Consider the following 20,921-nt stretch of genomic DNA (forward strand, 5'->3'; position numbering starts at 1 on the left):
CACAGAAAGATTAATCCATCCAATGTCATATTAACACACAGCCCAGATGTGGCAGAGTCTATGGATTTAACTACTTACACTTCGGTGTCCCTTTAGTAACATATTCCTTGCCTGTGAAGTCGCTCAGTCGTGTCTGACTCTTTGCAACCCCATGGTCTGTAGCCTACCAGGCTCCTCAGTCCACGGAATTTTCCAGGCAAGAGTACTGGAGTGGGTTGCCATTTCCTTCTCCAAACATATTCCTTAGTACATAAAAAAGTACCAAAAGCACTGTTGCTTGAATAATGTTCACTCAAAATACCATGAATAATAGAAATTATTTTTTAAATGTTTGAAGTGTCTATCTAAAAAGTCATAGAGTTTCCCTTAATAGCAAATAGACTTAAGTCCTTGAAAATGAACACATCTGTTAGGCGGGATCATAAAGATGAGGTCCGAGTTTTCCAGCTGTGAATGACTCAAAGGACTCTAACGTACTTCACATACTGAACATCCTATTCTGATGGGCACACAGCACAGAAATGAGGTCTCTAAAGGAAGACAGAGCCCAGAGATCTGTAACAAAATCTAACCTCAAAACAAAGACTATCAGTGCTTTAGGAGGCAAACACTCTTTCAACTCCCTTTTTGGTTTTCAAAACACTTTACAGAAATGTTTCAGACCTCCTCCCGCAAACCTCTTTCCATAAAGGGCAACAATAACAAAGTAAAGAAATTCTACAGGATAAGTGAAGTGGAGACTCATCTAAATAAAACTGAATCAAAGCCTCATAACATTTATTAAAGACCTCATAGAAAAATAAACTAGTTGAGCAAGTCTGATCCTAAAGCCAGTTAAATGGAAGAATGAATTTTCATAGCCTTGGGAAACCTAGATTTACAGGGCAGACTCTGGAGGGTTGAGCTCATTGTGGAGACATGTTCCTTTTCACTGGCAAAAGAGGAAAGGAAGTGAGCCATGCCCTAAAAAAAAAAAAAAAAAAATTACCACTAGAGACATTCCAGCCACTACTTGATAAGGACTGGGAAGGCTGCCATCAACTCCTAGCTAGAAGGAGGAAAATTTGGATCTGAAAGCAGCTGACCAGGAGAAACCATGTTAGGTATGAATAAGATTTCCCATTAAACTGCAAGGTTTTAACAAGGGAGTCATTTAAACCAGTTGCTACTGTGATACAAAGTGAGAAATAGACATATTATGTGTGTGTGTGTGTGCGCGCACACACACTTAGTCACTCAGTCACATCCAACTCTTTGCAGCCTCGTGGACTGTAGCCCCCCAGGCTCCTCCATCCATGGGGATTCTCCAGGAAAGAATACTGGGGTGGGTTGCCATTTCCTCCTCCAGGGGATCTTCTCAACCCAGGGACTGAACCCAGGTCTCTTGCCTTGCAGGCAGATTCTTTACCATCTGAGTCACCAGGGAAATCCAAGAATACTGGAGTGGGTAGCCTATCCCCTCTCCGGGAGATCTTCCCAACCCAGGGATCGAACTGGGGACTCCTGCATTGCAGGCGAATTCTTTACCAGCTGAGCCACCAGGGAAGCCCATATACATTATATCATGACCCATAAATACATACCTAACTGAAATACACATATGCATATATGAAAACATTGAGACCAAAACACTTATCCTTACTAAGCACAAAGCTCTATGAAGTTTTCAATTCTATTCTACTTTGCGTTCTCAACACAGTGGTTGAGACCTACTGGCTGAAAACAGTGATTTAAACCAGCAGAGGAGATTCTGAGGGTATGCTTTATAATAATAGCCATTATTCCTCCCTCAGAGCCCCACAGACAAGTTAGGAAAACTGCAGTGGCGCATCTGTTCTTGGGACAAGTGACTTGCTCTTGAGTGCTTGGGTAAAGAATGGTCAGACACTGGCTTCTTCATGTCCAGCCATTCCTCACTGTGCTGACTCTACTTTCTAGTCCTTAAATGCAGGGTTCCCCCACAGCTCTGGTCTTGGCATTTTTCTCTTATTACTCTGAATAACTGGATTTTATTTCCATGGCTTCAAATTACTCAGAAATTCCATTCTGTAGGTCCCGATTCTAAATGCTCACCTACCTCTTACGGATGGCCAACTGAATTGCCCCACAGATTTCAAACTCTTTCGACTCAAAATTGTACTGTAAGTACAATCTCTTTTCCCTGTCTCCTCACCCAAATCTTTCTTTTCCAGTTTTCCTCCTCTCAAAGAATGGCAACACACAATCCACAAATCTGTGGGTCACAATTTGCAATTTCTTTTCCTATATCTTTACATCCAATGGGTTACCAATTCTACATTCTTCATATTCAGTAAGGAAACCTCTCTGGTGCTCCCATGCAGGGGCCCTGGGTTCTATCCCTGGTCAGGGAACTAGACCCCACATGCTACAACTAAAGATCCCACTGCCACAATGAAGATGGAAGATCCTGCATGCTGCAACTATGACCTGGTGCAAACAAACAAACATTCAGTAGTATGCAGGCAAATGTTTAACAATCAACCTTCCAGATTAAAAAAAAGAAGAAGAAACCCTGACTTGCAGCACTTGCCTGATGTAAATACCCACCCAGGGCCAATTTCAAGCAACCAACTGGATGCCACTGAACATGGACTTGAAACAGATGGGTATGAACGGTTCCAGCACACTACTATCTATTCCAAGGAACCACTTCTTATTTCCATACCTACTGGTATTGCCTTAATTCAGGATTTCATCTTTCTTCTTCTCAACACAACAGTCTTTATTGATTTCCTGACCTCTAAATCATGCCCTACCTTCTAACACAGTCTCCAAAATACCTATCTAAAATCCAAGTCTCATTAAGGTTCTCCACTGTCTAATACCCTAGTGGTTCTCCACAGTCCACTTTTTAGCTGCATACATAAGGCCCTTGATAATTTGGTCACCACTGACTCTTGAGCTTCTTCTCTTACCACACCACCACCTAGAACCTCTATTCTAATCACACCTCCCCAGACATCATATTCTGAGATATACAACACTGCTCTGTGATTCTGCACATTGCTTATTCTAGTCCTACTCCCTACGACAACCTTGTCTAATTTGTTCTCTGAGTCAGCCTCTTAAGATTCAGCTCAAATTCCTTCTCCAGGAAGCTTTTCCTAAACTCCCTGGTTGGTTTGATGTATCCCATCTTTAAGACCTCCAGTACCTTCTATCACCTCTAACATCCTTTATTGAAATATTTCATATCTATCTCTTCCCACTAAATATGAGTTTCTTGAAGGCAAGAACTGATCTTATTTATAGATATACCAATTATGTAGTGTGGTAATGGAACACACAGGAGGCTGTCAATAAACAATGACTATTACCCCAGCAAACTTGTACCCTAAGACCATTGTATGCTAATTATTCAATTATTTGTTAAATGACAACATATCAGTATGTTCTTGCCATCTGCCCAAGGCCAAAGAACTGCTAAGATACCCTACCTATGCCTTCTATATTGTCAGGAAGTCCAAGAACTACTGCCATAGTAAAAGAACTTGCACTATATTTTCTTTCTTTTTTTTTTTTTTTTTTTTTTGCTTATTGGCCTCTGCATCAGTTTCCCAGCACTATCACAATGAAGAACCACATAGCTTAAACAACAAAAGCTTGTTTTCTTACAGTTATGGAAGCTAGAAGTCTGTTGCCAGGGTCACTTTCTTCTGAGGTCTATCTCCTTGGCTTGCATTTGGCTGTCTTTATGTTCACATGGCATTCTCCCTCTATGTGCCTCCATGTCCAAATTTCCTCTTCTTATAAATATACCAGTCATATTGCACCAGGGGCCACTCTGATGACCTCATTTTATCTTAGTCACCTCACTAGAGATCCTATCTCCAAATATAATCACATTCTGAGGTACTGGAGACTAGGACTTCAACATACAAATATTAGGGGGAAACGATTCAGTCCATAACAGCCTCCTAGACTGTGAGTGCCTCAAAAGGCAGGAGCTAGATGTTAAGTCTTCTTTCTTAGTATCTGCTATGCCTAGCAGAGTACCTGGAACACAGCAGATTTTCAAATTATTTGTGGGATATATAAATGAAGGATCGTCCAGGAGTGCAGTCCAAATCTATGGAGTGAAGCCCCTTCCAAGTTTGGTGGCCAACATCAAGAAGAGTTTTAGCCCTTCCCTGAAAGAGAGCTTGATATTGCCATGGTCTCCAGATGGCCCAGTACCAAACAATCATTTATACAGAACCCAAAACTTAGTGGAATAATAAAATCCTTAAGACTGGACACCCAAAGCCAGTTGACAATATTCTATTTCTCTCCAGACTCATTCTGATACACTCAGACATCATCATACGCTTAGCATCATGCATAGCTAAAATCAAAGTCAAGAGAAAACGAATACTTCTCTACCTAAAAAACAAAGTGTAACAGCTTAAAGAAATGGTTTAAAGGCATGGATATCTGCCTTTTCCTACCCAAAAAGAAACTTCCTCCCCTTCACTGTTCATCTGTCAGTTAAGTAGCCTGTCGTCTCCACTATCAAGATAGACACATAATCTAATAAATTCCCCCTCCAAGGAATTTGGATCCTAATTGGAGTAACATAAAGATAGGAAACAACTGGAGGAAGTCAATTAAGCCATTACCATGAAGGGTTCCTGGTTTACACATCCCTGAAACAGGCTTGGTTCCGACCTTTCCAAGACTTGATTGAACTGTCTTTGTTTCTGAGACTGAAATGATAGTCTCTTCAAAAACTGACATTTGCTTATTGTGTAGCTCTCAAAGAATCTGGACACATATATGGGCCCCAGAAGTTGGGTGTTGGTAGTGGTGAATGTAAAATATGGAAATAGAGTGGGCAGCAAGGAGTCCCTCATCAATGGTTAAGAAGTTGTGCTCATCATATCTGCTGTGTGAGCACATAGCTGCCAACTACATTATTCCCTCCTGTATTTTAGGACACAGTCCACATGCTAAATTGTTGGGAAGTTGGTAGGAAAACATCAAGATACTGGAGTGTGGGGCTATTTCTGACAGCTTTTGGTAAAGCCCCAGAAATGACAGGTCATCTTGGCTGAAGCTATAAAATTCTGCCTTACCTAGACTGGCCCTTTCTCCTGGTAGGAATCCAAGATGACAGAGAGTCAGATAATCATGAAGAACTTTAAATTTGAATCAATGCATCAATGAAAATGCTAGGAAAACACAGGCGGGAAGGAAACATAGCAAAAGATAAGATTGGGATGGAGAAAATGGGGCCAAGCCTGGCCCCCCAAGTACCTCCTGATGTATACTGCCTTCCTGGCAAAGAGCTAAGTGCTAGAAAAGGGTCACAGGATGAGGAACAAATGAATTGCCTTTATCAAAGGGGCAAAAAAGAAAGGCACCAAAATTAAGGGCTCAAAGCTAGGCAGAGAAGCAAGTCCTATTCTAAAACACCCCAGGCTAGAGCCCAGAGGCAGAGATCAATCAACAAAGTGGAAAATGCATATAGACCAGCAGATATAATTTGGGTTAAATTGAGTGAAGCTGCCCTTGAAACCTTGGAAAACAAAACCTTGTTACTTCTCCCAAATCAATCTTTAGGTACTTTAACCTTTATCACCAGAATGTGAGCTGCCAAAATAATGTAACCTCTTTAAGTCTATTCATTGTCCTTTTCAAATTTGTCCATGGAATTCACATGAAGCAAAGACCAGGTTCAGCCATTGCAGGCATGTAAGGCAGTGAAGTATACCAACTGTCTACACATGGGTCTCAAATGTTGAAGGAAAATTCTAATCATGGAGCAGGAATAGCTAAATACAATGACGTCTGTAACATCCAAGACTATTATCAACCTAACATCCACCTTAAACTGTATCAGCAACTCTCTACAAAAAACACAGGGACCACAAAATTCATATGCAGAGAAGGAAAAATACGAAGAGATTAACTCTGGAAAATAGATTATGCAGTAGAGATAAATATAGAAAGAAACTATATTACTTGAATTATTCTAAGAGAAAAACTTAGATTTACAAACAGCCTAAATCAAATAATATTTATCTCAAACTGCCTACATCCTATCATTCCATATGCTACGATGTCTGGGAAGCTGGTTACTAAACAAAGCCATTTCGAAAGGAGCTGCTAACATTACTTACGATAGCCAAGACATGGAAGTAACCTAAATGTCCATCAACAGAGGAATGGATAAAGAAGATGTGGTACATACATACAAAGAAATATTACCCAACCATTAAAAAGAATGAAATAATGTCATTTGCAGCAACACAGATGGACCTGTCACACTGAATGAAGTAAGTCAGACAGAGAGAGAGAAATATCATATGACATCCCTTATATGTGGAATCTAAAAAGAAATTATACAAATGAAGTTAGTTACAAAACAAAAACAGACTTATAGAACAAAGTTATAATCGTCAGGGGAAAGGATTGGGGGAGAAATAGTTAGGGAGTTTGGGATTGACATGTACACACTGCTATATTTAAACTGGATAGCCAACAAGGTCCTACTGTCTAGCACAGGGAACTCTGCTCAATGTTATGTGGCAGCCCAGATGGGAGAGGAGTTTGGGGGAGAACAGATACATGTGTATGTATGGCTGAGTCCCTTTGCTGTCCACCTGAAACTATCATAACATTGTAAACTGGCTATACTCCAATACAAAATAAAAAGGTTTTTTTTAAAGAAAAAAAGAAAAAAAGGGAGCTGCTAGATAGAAATCTGAGTGCTGGCCCACCTTCCTCTGTGGGAAGTGAGCTCAGATGCTACAATACACCATGTAGAATCATGGTATCTGCAGCAGTAGTTCCTAGAATGGCCCCTCCGGGAGCAGCAAGGGCATAAGACATCCTTTTCTGACATCTTCTTGGAACTCTGTCTCCCACAAGCAATGCCACCTACACTGCATTTCTATTACACGGTACAGAATCACTTGGAAGCCAGAGAAACGTTTTCAATTTCATATGGCTAGGATCTGCCCCTTACTTGCTAAGGGTGGGGAAATATAACTGCTCAGACCTGTCACGTTCTCCCATCACTGTCATCAACTGCCCTGAGAAAGAGGCCATTGGAAACAAACTATAAGGAATCTTTAGGTTGTGTGATAGACAAAAGAAGATAAGGTAGGTGGAGTCACGGATGAGTGAGGGCAGGCCTAGGATGATTCTGCTGAAGATATTTTAACGCTGATGAGCACTAGGCCCTCATTTGGCTCATTAAAATAGCGCTGTGATTAAGGGTAGTGAGAGAGAGAGGCTGGCACATCTTCCTGTAGATGAGATGGCCCTGGGGGTTTGAACAACAGTTGGAACACAGCTGCCATGGCTAAAACCAAGCGAGTACAGATGCCACACCAAAGCAGAAGCAGTTCCCTACCAGTCCACGCTGCCAAGTTCAAAATGCCAGTGGAGGAAAAGTATTGAAGGAAGTCTTTAAAATAGACTAGATAGCTACTTTAAATACCAATTCTATGTGTAACTACAGTTTCTGCTATTGAGGTCCTTGAATGACAGTTACTACTGCTTAGAGAGCTCAGTCACACATCTCCCTGCTCAGCAAGATGAATCAATGCAGTGTGCTGTTCTTCCAGCTTGGAACAAATTCACAGTCACTAGACATTAGACTTTATAACTCCAAATGTCTTTTCACGAAAATGTTCTTCTCAGCAAATTTTTTCTTTTATGTTTGCTTTCCTTATAAGTAGAGCTTGTCTATCATTTCCTATGTTCTTCACTGATATACAAAAGCACATGACACCATATCACAGTACTCATTTCCCTGAGAAAGATAAGCCAAAATGACTTACCGAAGGCCTTCTTGGGTTCTATTAATGTCAAGGTAAAGAGTTCCTCTTTTTTCAGTTCCTTTAACTTCTTAGCAACATCAAAGTGACGCCACCCAACGATATTTTCTTCATTGATGGCTTCAATGTGATCCCCCACACAGATTGTTTTAACTGAATCAATTATGCTACCGTCTTTAATTCTCTGAAAGAAAATTAAGGGTAATGATAAAAAAGAGCAACATGTAACACTACTTTTCAAGCTCTTACGACATTATGTGTGATATACTGACAAAAACCCATCCATGCAGTTTAACATTCAGTTAAAGACAGAGAAGACCAAACAACAAAGACAAGCATCCTGCTCCCAAACATTCTTTTTTCTCATTCAGAATTCAGCTCCATCAGGTCACCATCTCCTCTGAGCAGCTTTTCCTGACAACTGCCAGCCCATTCCTCCAAGATTAGGCAAGGTGCCTAATCTCACACCTCTGTAGTACTTTCTGCTACATGTCCTGAGCTCGAAGCTAAGCACTTTATATTCATGATCTCATTTAACAACCTTTATGAGAGTTTCATGTCTTAAATCAGGAAGATCAAGCAACTCGCCAAGTTCAACAGACCACAGTGCAACTGTCCATTTTCTTGTCAGTCTCCACTTTCCCATGGACAGAGGAGCTTGAAGGGTTACAGTCCATAGGCAGGCAAAAGAGTTGGACACAGCTTAGCAACTAAACAACAACAAACTCCACTACTGAACTGTAATATCCTTGGGGATAGAGATGCTCTTATTCACCATTGCATACCCCATGCCTAGCACAATACCTACCAAAAATTGTTGTTGAATCATTTCAACATGAGACCCATTGTTATTGTTGTTGCTCAATCACTGAAGCCCATTACATCAGAATAAAGCTTGAGCTTTTTCTATCGACTACATTCTATAAACCTTAGTTATAAAGGCAAGACAAGAATTAGTACAACCTTAACCAAGAAAATTGATATGTAGTAGATAGGTGTAGTCACGACTGGGGAGCCAATGAGAAGAATTTTCATTTATATATCACTTTTTATTTATATATTTCAGGTGAGGAGAACTTAGGACCCAAGTAGAAATGTCAAATTGGTATTTCCTAACTCTATCATAGGTATGTGCATGTATGCTAAGTCACTTCAGTCCTGTTGACTCTTTGTGACCCCATGGACTGTAGCCTGCCAGGCTCCTCTGTCCATGGGATTCTCCAGGCAAGAATACTGGAGCGGGTTACCATGCCCTCCTATCACAGGTATGAAAACAACATATCAATAGTTCAGACTTTCAAAATGAGATGTAAGACTCCCTAAGATAATACTAAGAATTTCTGAAAGAATTTTAGGGACAAGAACTTCCAGAAAACTCTGCACAGGTAACAACCCAGCAGAAGATATACAAATTCTTCAACAGCATTGAAGAACATGGCAAAATGCAGGTTACAATCTGCCTTGGGCATCACAAATCCTTTTTGAGAATGACCTGATAGAATTATTAGGGGCTGCTGTTATTGTGTAATAGATGTGTGTGTATTCTTCATTTTTATCAGGTGGAATAACAACATCTGAGTCAGTAGGGGATTGATCATTGTGTCCAAGAGTTAAGAGAAAAACTGATCCCATGTACCCTAGCATTTCCATAATATTGTCACAAGAAAAAAGAAGCTGCAGAAGACTAACCTAGGAAGGATAGTCATTTTTAATTTTTAAACTTTATTACAATAGACCAAAATTTACAGTAGGTTTCTTTTTTATCATCCAATTTTAAGAACATGGCTATGTTCACTGTAATAACTGTTAAAATGCTTTATGAAAATGATACAATAATACCAATTCAATTGGAAATTATCATTACAAGTAGTTAATTATAAAGCAAAAAACCTAGAAATATCATAATCTAACTGACAATATTTTTTTTAAGTAATTCCATATTCAACTTACAAGCTACAGAAATAAACAAGGGTAACCACAACACACGGTACCACTCAGTACAACCTGAGTTTCTAAACTGTCATAGAAACATAAGTGAAATTAAACAAAAGACTAGAGCTTAAGAAACAAAGAAAAAAATTAATATTTTGTCATCTAACCATTCTTAAGTCATTGGAGAATGTGAAAATCTATAACTCATTTTTAATTTTTATTCTAATTTATTTCTTGACATATTCTGAACTTATTTTTCCTTTGATGACCTACACTACACAAATTTCAGCTCCATATATTTTTCATTTTTAAGACTTGTTTTATTTACAAAATAAGCATTATATAAAACTAAATGAAAGACTTTAAAGACAATTATGAATCAAACCAGTAAATTAAAGGGTGGGGTAACAGAATATAGGGTAACCAGAGCCTATGAGTAGCCACAGATAGCCAGATCAGTGTCCAGAGAGTGGAAAGACAATTACCAGAAGTCAGTAGGCAGCAAGGTGAGAATCCAGGTGAGCAAGAGAAAAATCAAAGCATAGGTAATCATCAGAGCCAGCAGATAACAATCTGGGATGAAGAGAGAGGAAAACCAACATAAGAAACTTGGAGAAGGGCATCATAAGGTGAGTCGTATGTAGAAGCAAAGTGGGAGACATTGATGATATACTGTGTGAGTTACCTGAACCCCAACTTCCTAAGTATAAAGAATGAGGTAGCAACTGAGACAAGCTTCTGTAATCTATTATACTTTAATAATCATACCATAACTTGATAGGGGTTAAAAATATTGCTAAAAGTGCTACTCAAGCATGAAGGACTTCGAAGAAAAAAGAGGTATTACTTCTATATTTATATTTACTGAGTCACTTAATATCTTTATAACACTTAGAACTTTCTGTCATCTGGCTTTAGAGTCTGATGCTACAAAATGTAAAGACAACTTTAAATATTTTTTAGAAGATTTACAATATTATTAAACTTATAAGTTCCCAAATATTTCAGATCATTATTATATTAACTTCTATCAATTCATCCCATATAATTACAAAACTCTATCTTCTCATCACATATCAGAACTCTAGAATGGCACTCTATCATCCTCAAAGTCTCAGGCATTCATTCAAGGTTGTTGAGCTGATCTTGCCCTCATGGTCAGCAACTTTGAGCCTCTGCTACTGACCCTCCAAATACTGTCCTCAAACCTTGTTCATAAGAATAAACATTTAGATAAAAATTGTACATAGTTATTTCATTTAGTCCTAATAAGCCTGGGAGGGAATGTTTAATATTCCATTAGTGATGAGGAACTCAAAGCACAACAATGACACAGCTTAATCAAAGTAGCATAGCTCATAAGCAAGAGAACTGGGTTTCAAACAGAGGTAGTATAATCATAAGACATCATGCTCTTTCCTCAAAACACTCCCAATCAACACAGATCTAACTAACTCAAGACCACATGGCTGGTTAAGAAAGAAAAGTCAGATGAAGAATCCAAAGTCTTCTGACCTCAAGATTAGAGTTTGAGTTTGTAGTTATCCCAGATGACGTATCCTATCACCTTGACAGTCATTTTACAACATGTAAGTTGTAATCAAATCAAATCAAATCAGCACACTGTACAACCTTAAATTTACATGGTGTTATACCTCAATAAAGCTACAAAAAAGTGACCTATCACCTTTGAACTCTGATTCTTTTTTTAACAACTCCCACCCTCCTACTTTACTTTTTCTTACCTCTACTAAGCTGTTCTTCATCTGTATCAAGGCCTCCAGATCTCAATGTTACCTCTTTTCTCAGATCACCACTTCTCACCACTTATATTCTCACTGTACATACCTCTTCTCAGAGATCTTAGCTCCCATCCCAGAACCCCCCACACCTCTTAACCTTGTACATGTCCAACCTTACTAATTATTAGTTCTGAATGGTTAAACAATGAAAATGGTAGAAATATATGAATACTGTATTTCTCAGAGGATCTTGCTAAAATGTGATTTAGTTCTAGTAGAGTACCTCAAATCATGAAGATTTCTATATGAAGACATTCTGAAAATGACCATTCTGTGGTTATTTATAAGTTACTTTAATTCAAAGCCAATTAGATTTTCATGTCTTAATTGCATGGTAAAGCCCTTATCTTTATTTTGAATCTAAAAGTATTTTCTACTCTTAATCTAGGGATAAGCAAACAACAGTTCACAGGTCCAGTCTGGTCTACAACTTGCTTTTATACAACCGATGAGTTACAAATGGTTTTACCTTTTTTAGTGGTCAGGAAAAAATAAGATAATATCTATGACATGTGAAAATTATACAAAATTTGAATTATAGTGTCCATAAATGAGGTTTTACTGGAAGATATCTATGTTTATTGTTTAAGTATTGTTATATAACTTTTTGTGCTACAACGTCAAGTTGAGTAGTTGCAACAAAGACTGTATGACCCTAAATTTTAAAGAAGCCTAAAATATTCACTATCTGACCCTTTATAGAAAAAGTACCCCAACTCTAGTATTAAACTATTTTAGGAATTTGCAAAGTTAGTTGTAAATATACTCTGATTTGTCTGATTAAGTTATTTATACACTTTTTCCTGGGAAGTGTTAACACTTGGGTACAAAAGTTACAAATATGTAAGTCTGCTGTCTCTCCACCTGAAGAGGCTCATCTATGAGAACCGTGCAGTACTATTTTTTTCAATTTGTTTTTAACTGGAGGACAATTGCTTTACAATGTTATGTCAATTTCTGCCAGACAACAACATGAATCAGCCATCAGTATACATATACCCCTCCCTCTTAGACCTCCCTCCCACCCCTCCCATCCAACCCCTCTAGTGTGAGCACCATGCAGTACTATTAAATACATCATCTCCTAATTACGTGATGATTTGCTGTTATTGCTATTATTAAGAGAGCTATCAATTACAGGTACTCTCAAACACTGCAGATGTGTCATTAGCTTATACCCAAATAATCATATAAAGTAGGTGCTAATATTCCTATCTGAAAGACGGCGTACAATGATTTGTCTAAGGTGTCACCCAGCATGTAAATAAATGGTGGAAACAAGACTGAAAACAGACTTGATTCTAAAGCCCATGGTCCTGTGGGCCACACTGCACTGCCTTCTTAATCAGGGACTCCTGCCTCCTTACCCTTGTCTGAATCCCCACCACACTGTCCTCTTACACCAACCTACTCTGACTTCCAACCACTGCTAAAAGCACATAAGTACTCATTTCAGCAGCACATACACTAAAATTGGAATCATAGAGAAGAATAGAATAGCCCCTGAACAAGGATGACATGCAAACTCTTGGAACATTCCACTTTTTCCGCTTATCTTGGCAAATCACACTGGAAGAGTGAGCCAGAAATTAATGAAATTGATTACTTTAAGGAGTGGGGGAAATGAGTAATGGGACTCAGGGAGAATACAACTTTTATTATAGTTTCGACTTTTGAAATCATTTTATGTATTCAGAAAATTATATCAACAAGAGAGGAAAAACTCAATTCAAAGAGAAGCAAATGGATTCAACAGTATTTCAAATGAATAAAAATTATGGGGTGAAGGGAGGAGGAGCAAGTGAGAACCTATTCCACATAACTCCTGAAGAGAATACTTTGATCGTATACCTGCATTTAAAGAAAAAAAGGACATACAAATCTTGAAATCTTTTTAATCTTTTGCCACACTATATGGTATGTGGGATCTTAGTTCTCCAACCAAGGACTGATTTCGTGCAGAGTCTTAACCACTGGACCACCAGGGAAGTCCCTACAAATCTTGAACTCTTAATAGGTTTATTTTTCAGAGTACAAATACATAGCAATTCTGAAACTATTCTGTGTATATTACAGAACTAAGGAAATAGGCAAATATTTCAATAATTTTGAAAGTAAATATTTCAGTTGGGAAGCCAAGGAAGAACACTGTGAGGCAGGATAGAACTGGAGGCATAATTATGAATTCATAATTTCTAAAATACATGTTTCTGAACCTCTTATATGGCACCTGAAAGGATCTAGAAACAGGGACACACTGGTAGCAATGAATGCATGCAACCAGCATTCAGACCTTGATTTTGAAATACCAGTTCTCACTGGAAAAAAAAAAAAAAAGAGTTCCTTGAGGACATGGCTGACTCTCAGTCTGGAGAAAAGAAGATAAAAGATGAGTTTAGAACATCTTGTACCAGAAAAGAAGGAACTGCTCAATAAAATTATGGGAGGCAGGTCAAAAGGATACAGGAGCTAGCTGGATGGGACTCCTGCAGACCAAATCTCAGGAAATTTGAGCATCAAAATAGATGATGGTAATGAACCCACTGAAGGAGAAATCATGTGTCCTATACATACTACTATACAAAAAATACATAACCACTAAGGACCTACTGTATCTGCAGGGAACTCTACTCAATACTCTGTAATAACCTACAAGGGAAAAGAATATAAGAAAGAGTGGATAAATATGTATGTATAACTGATTCATTTTGCTGTATAGCAGAAACTAGAACAATGTTGTAAATCAACTGTATAGCAATAAAAATTAATTTTAAAAAATCATGTGTCCATTGCTAATAGGTGATTTTTTAAAATTAACAACCCACTTCAATATTCTTGCCTGAAAAATCCCATGGACAGAGGAGCTCCATGGGTCACAAAGAGTCAAACATGACTGAGCAATTAAGCATGTATCATATTGCTAATAGATAATAAATAAGTGGCATGCTTTATTATAATAGAATGTAGAAGGTTTTAAAGAAACATAGGAAATGATAGAATTATAAAAATCACCATTTTGCAAATGAGTCAGGCAAGAGTCATCAATAGATGCTAAATCTGTGGGGTGCAAGTAAGAGAACAAGACATATACATAATCTCAAGGTCTCTCCCCACAAATTATTACAAAGGAAAACATCACTTTGCAGTGAATAAGACTGGCAGACACTGCATGCACAAGGGACAGAAATTAACATCATGAATATTGAGACAAACCAATAAAATGCACCTTCCGACGTAATACACTGAGGACACAACATCACTTATTTAGTTTTCATGCCAAAAATGCATAATAACCTCTTTCACAACATGAAGAGACATCAGAAAAGGATGTCCCAAGTTGAGGGACATCCTATAAAAGGCTGAGGAATTGTTCTAGATTAAAGACCACTAAAAAGACATGATAACTAAATAAAATACATGACCCTGGATTGGAATTATACCAGGAAAAATATATTGTTAGGATGACTGATAAAACTGCAATATGAACATTAGATCGGTTTGAGAGTATTGTATCACTATTAGATTTTCTGAATTTTATAACTATACTGTAGGTATATTAAAGGGAATATCTTTGCTCTTAGAAACTACATTTTTAAATTAATAAGGAATAAGGAGATATTATATGTGCATTCTGCTTATTCCTATGGCTCAGGAAAATTTACATATAGATATGAGTGTGTTCATATATATATACATGAAAGAGAATGAAGCAAATATGGCAAATGGCAAAATTTTTTGAGTAAAGGGTATCATGTGAGTTCTTTGTATTATTACAATTTCAAGTTTGAAATCATCCCCCCTTAACTTTTAAAAAACCACATCAACCTTTTACGCAGTATGATATTCATTTCTCTTCTAAGTTGAACTATAAGCCAGAGGTTTGGCTTAGACTCTGCTTTCTCTTTGACACCATGTTCTCTGTCTCCACGGGACTAGTGACTAGTACTCTGAGGCAGGCACATGTTTGAAGAGGCATTAAAAAAAATAGAAACACAGCTCTGGACATCAGAGGCTAAGAGCAAAAAATCCATGCGTGTTTGCAAAACTTCCAAGCCCTTCCCTGCTGACATTAGGAAGGCATTGCTTCATGTGCCTCGTGTCCTGAGCTTCCCCCAGATAATCCCACATGACTTTCCCACCTCACGGATTTTCCATTTGGTCACCCACTCAACCTTCAGCAGAGTCATATCTTTTGCAGAGCTAAAAATAGCCATTCTATCAAGTGGGGAGTTAAATAAAGCACTATTTACAGTTAAGAGGATAATTTCCCTAAGGCTATTTTTTTTTCAACGATGACGACGCATCAGCAAATCAAGGTTTGGACAAAATAAAAGTATGAAGAAACTTCATCACTAATTCTTTGCTCAGGGGTTAGGACCGCCAGCTCCGGAATCAGATAGCTTGGATTCAAATCCTGAATTTGTCTAGCTGCATAACTTTGGGCAAGCTGCTTAACCATCCCAAACCTGTTTCTATGTCTATAAAATAATAAGTTGATAATAGTGCCTACCCAGAGATGAACCTCACAGACATGTTGAGCAAAAACCAGAAACAGTAGAGTAAGTAATATATGATTTCACTTATATGAAGTTCAGGAATAAGAAAAACTATGGTGACAGAGGTCAAACTAATGGCTACCTTTGCTGGGGAAGGGTATTGACAGAGAGGAGAACAAGGGAGCCTTCTAGGTGATAGAAATGAAATTTCCCTTGTTCTGGGTGGTGTTTACACAGATCTGTGAACATTCATTATAGGTTTATATCTGTTACACCTCAACAAAAAAGTAATCAAGAGACTTCCCTGGTGGTCCAGGGGCTGACTCCACGCTCCCCATGCAGGGGCCCCAGGTTTGATCTCCTCAAGGAACTAGATCCCACATGCTGTGACTAATAACCAGAGCAGCCAAATATTTTTTAAGTAATTAAAAAGGAAACATGGTCTCGAATAGAACTGTTGTAAGCATTAAATGAGAAAATGTATGCAACATGCCTGAGAAGCATTCAGTAACAGTCAGTGTTACAACTACTCATTACAGGGAATACCCTGGCAGTCCAGTGGTAGGACTCAGAGCTTTCACTAGAGGGACTCACAATTTGGGGGAATTAAGATCTCACAAGCCCTGTGTCCCCCCACCCCAGCAAAAAAAACTACTTATTATAATAATAGAATTGTTATTTAAGAGATGAATCTTTTTACCCCTCTTCAGTTCTTAAAAGTTTTTCATACCATTTCTGTCAGGGAATGTTTGACGGGAGGATTCCTACATGCTGTCTCTCATGAGTCCTTTGTCCCTCTTCAAGCGGAACAGCACGCTGCTCCCAGGGACTGAGGTCATTGTGTGAGGCAAGCATGAGTCTCCTTTAGTAAACATTCTCCTTAGGACAAAACAGCTTAATCTCCTTCCCCTTTCTTGAGATATGGATTGTCTCCTGACCTTGTGGTAACAGTTGCTGTACATTTGGTTTTCTGATCTCTATCATTCCCGAAAGAAGTTTCTTGTACTGCAGCCTATATATACTCATAGAAAAATCATTAAAGCACCTTTGCTCCAACAGAGCTTAGGTCCCCGGGTCTTTTTGTCTCTCTCTCTCTCTCTTTCTCTCTTTCACTTTCTTATCGTCGACTCCGCACCACAAGGTTCCGGTCCATTAAAGGACCCCAACAATTTCAAACTTCCTTTTCTTGCCTTTGCAGTTCTATACTGTCTTTGTATTTAGATAAAGTAATTATAGCTGACCCTTGAACAATGCAGGAGCTAGGGGTGCTGACCCTTTGTTCAATGGAAAGTTCCTGTACAAAATCCCACCATGTCAGCAGTTCCCCATATTCATAGTTCCACATCCACAGATTTAACCAACCTCAGATTGTTATAGTATAACATTTGCTACTGAACAAAATCTGCATGTAGATGGACCCACACAGTTCAAACATGTTGTTCAAGAATCAACTGTATATAGTTTAGAAATTTTTAAAGAGCCTTGTTTTAAAGAAATAGGTGGCCAAACAAATACGCACTTGGAAATAATGCTAAATCAATGGAAATCAACATGGAAGTGACCAGATGATGAGCTTACAGATGTTCAAGAGCCCTTATGGATGAGTAGGCACCAGGGCCAGGCTTTCCTTTTCAGTAAATGCAAACTCCTAGAGGAAGTTTAAACCAAAGGGGAAAAAATTCAAGGAAAGGGTAAACAAAAGAATGGTGTCTTTGTTTAAAAGAAACATTACCACTCCATCCATTCCTACTGAATTAGTGCTCACTCCATAGATCATTTCAAACTTTCTTTGACCTGGTAAATTTTCTTAAGTGTTACCCTTAGTTAAGTCACACAGTCATTTTTGTTTTGTTTTGTTTAAATACTTACCTTTATAAAAGCATAGCCAGCACCATTATCTGTAATAGTGAGACCAAGTGAATCCTCAGATTTATACACATTCACTTCTTTTTTGGTCCCTTTTATGTGGGCAAATATGAAATCTTCAAGACCTATTTGTGCTCCTAAGAGTTTTCCCATGTCAACTTTAGGTGTGTTTAAAGTGCAGTATAAGATCTGCAAAGAGAAAGAAATATTTTAAGTCAGTTTCCATCAGGAAAACATTTGATCATTATTCAATAAATACTTCAATTTACAATGTCAGTGAAACAGTCTTCAATTTACGATGCCAGCAGTTATATCATTAACAGTAGGTAATATGAATTGCGTGTTTCCTGCAGGCCAGGCTCTGTGTTGAGCAATTTATATCCATTATTATGTTTAATCCTCACAACAGCTTCCTAAATACATTATCATCTTCGTATTACCAATAAGGAAACGGAGCCTTGGTGAGAGTAAGTTATTTGCCTAAGGTCACAAAGATAGTACTTGTCAGAGCCAGGATTCAAGCTCAGTTCTCACCAACTTCAAAGAGGTTTACATTGCTTTGTTATCTTTTATTTACAATGCTGACATCAAAGGCTGTGTTCCCAAAGGTCATGATGCGTTTAACCCAATAAAAGTAGAGGCAACACTATTTTGGAAAACACATAAGTTTTTTTTTAAATAAGGAAAATTTTATTTATCTTGCATTTTTGTGCTTGAGAAAAGTAAATGGTGAATGAAGTCATTTTTTTTTTCTAATTGTTTAAAACATGTCTAAAATGGACCTGGAAGACTAGTCCAATCCCTTGGCTCTAAAAATGGAGGAACTGAGGGCTGGAGAGACTAATGCAACTTAGTCAGATACACAGGATTGTAGAAGTTGTGTGGAGGTTGTAAAGGGACTTCTTAAATTTACCAAGTCTTTGTTTGACCTCATTTTCCTTCAAAAATACAATTTATTTTGCTAAAATCTGCAATGCTACTCAAGCTTGCCAACCATAATTTCAGTAATTCCAACTACAAAATGGAAGAGGAGAAGGAGGGTTAAGAATGTGCCACTGGAGACTTGCCTAGTGGTCCAGTGGCTAAGACTTTGATCCCAATCAAGGGGTCACAGTTTCGATTCCTGGTCAGGGAACTAGAGCCCATATGCTACAACTGAGAGTTTGAACACCACAACTAAAGATCCCTCACGCTGTAACAAAGGTCAAAGATCCTGTGTGAGGCAACTAAGATTTGGTGCAGCCAAATAAATAAATACATATTTTTTAAAAATTAAAAAAACATGCCATTGGTTTAAAGTTCAATAAATATTTACTGAGTACCTTCTGTGTACCAAAGATATTTTAATGCAGCTTTTTTATACCAAAATGACTAAGTGAAAAATTTTACCTTTTGTTATCAAGTAACATTTGCCATAGATATTGCCATTCCTGAGCCTTGCCTCAGCTCTCAACTTCCAACCTGCTCCCTACCTCTCCAAGTTTCACACCATTCCTGATTTCCCTGCTTGAGCTTTAAACCATAAACACCCATAAACCTCTGGGAGCTCAAAAACTGTGCAATCACTACTTGTTAAATGGCTTTTTAAGCCCTATTAAAATACGTCTGAATTGGAACAGCTCTCCCTGCTCTACAGTTAAAGGTCCAGCATGTTCATCAAAGGCCTGATCAAATCCCAGAGGTACATGAAAGGAGCTAGTGATGAGGACAAGGAAGAGGCCGCAGGGTACGAAGGATCAGTGCCTGCAAGCAAGAACTGCTGCCCTTGCCCTTTCCTTTTCTCACCCAGGTCTTTGGTGAGTTGTACTAAAAACTGCTGGGCCTTTAACACAACCCTTTGTGTCCCAGTGAGGACATAATACATTTGGCTTTGTAGTTACTCTTTGCAAATATCTGCAGGTGTTAAATTTTTATTATTCAAGGTGGGGAGTGATGAGAAGTCATTTAGGCCAATAATGGCCCCTATTTCTTACTCCAATTGTAAACTCAGTGGTATCAATTAGTCCACTAACAAAAATGATTATTAATGGATAAAGGGGAGAAGTAGTAATGCATAGAAAACAGCTTTTCTCACTTCCTTTCTCAAAATGATGGAAAGTGAGTAGAAAAGTTTTCTCCTTGTTCTTTTTCCAGTGAATCGGTAAATGGTGTTCATAGCAGATCCAACCACCACTAATAAAGCACCTTACTGAGCAGACAGGAAATAAAACATTAAAACATAATGATGATAAAATAGGGTAGGGGAAAAAAAACCCAAAAGGAAATCCCACACAAAGTAAACGTCTAGTTGCTAAGCTGCATCCTTTCTTTCAATCTCTTCACATACTTCACTGCAGAGCAAATACTAGATTTCCTGTTAGGTATAACCCTTCCCCATTATGCTTCCTCCAAGACAGAACTATGTTCCACTCTGGGCAGCCAGCAGTTGGCAGCCAAGGCATCAGGGTTTCTTTCCTGGAAGGAGTAAAGCCATGGAATGGAGTTCCACAGAAGGTTGTGTTGAAAATCAGCAGAAATGTCATGGTCCCTGGGAGGTGGAGGAAGAGCCCCCTGTAGCAGCAGGTAACTGAAGCTCTGTGGCTTTAGATTAGTCCCTCAAGGAAAGATAAAATCCTATCAGTCACACAACTCAATGCACAACTATCAGTGAATATATCTATATGTCATAAAGGTCTAGAGATTCAAATACTCCTCGTAGATACTGTATTTTGAACTGAAAAGTTAAAAAGTGGTATATAACTCTCTAAATGCCGGAAAGTTCGTGCTCATTTATCTACTCACAATGCTCTATTGGACAGGTGCTTTTTGCCAAGTTCCGTGGTGCATACTAGATGTACAAAGATGACTAGGACCAGTCCTCATACACAAGAAACTCCCAGGCTAGGCAATGATCCACTGACATACAGTGGGGCAACATAATCCAGTTGCAATATATTAAGAGTCGTGGATATTTAAGACAGAAAAAGGAATCTCATGACATATTGTGAACTTTCCTATCTCCATTCAGACATTTCCTTCAACCCAAAATCTAAAAAGCC

The 20,921-nt window shown here is 38.3% G+C and overlaps 1 protein-coding gene and 1 non-coding gene across 2 annotated transcripts in view; one reads left to right on the top strand and one right to left on the bottom strand.

Moving 5' to 3' along the window:
* Nucleotides 1-20,921, bottom strand: part of GIPC2 (GIPC PDZ domain containing family member 2) — a 101,438-nt gene that overhangs the window by 55,802 nt on the left and 24,715 nt on the right. Inside the window, exons 2-3 of the mRNA XM_043460887.1 lie at nt 17,887-18,072; nt 7,791-7,971 (exon numbers count right to left, since the gene is read on the bottom strand). Of these exons, the coding sequence (XP_043316822.1) occupies nt 7,791-7,971; nt 17,887-18,072 (367 nt within the window). The remainder of the gene's footprint in view (nt 1-7,790; nt 7,972-17,886; nt 18,073-20,921) is intronic.
* On the top strand, nt 12,965-13,069 carry LOC122437475. Its single transcript, XR_006268299.1, has one exon. It is a non-coding gene; the product is annotated as a U6 spliceosomal RNA (small nuclear RNA).

The sequence above is a fragment of the Cervus canadensis genome, chromosome 2 (assembly GCF_019320065.1).
Source record: "Cervus canadensis isolate Bull #8, Minnesota chromosome 2, ASM1932006v1, whole genome shotgun sequence".
Classification (NCBI taxonomy): domain Eukaryota; kingdom Metazoa; phylum Chordata; class Mammalia; order Artiodactyla; family Cervidae; genus Cervus; species Cervus canadensis.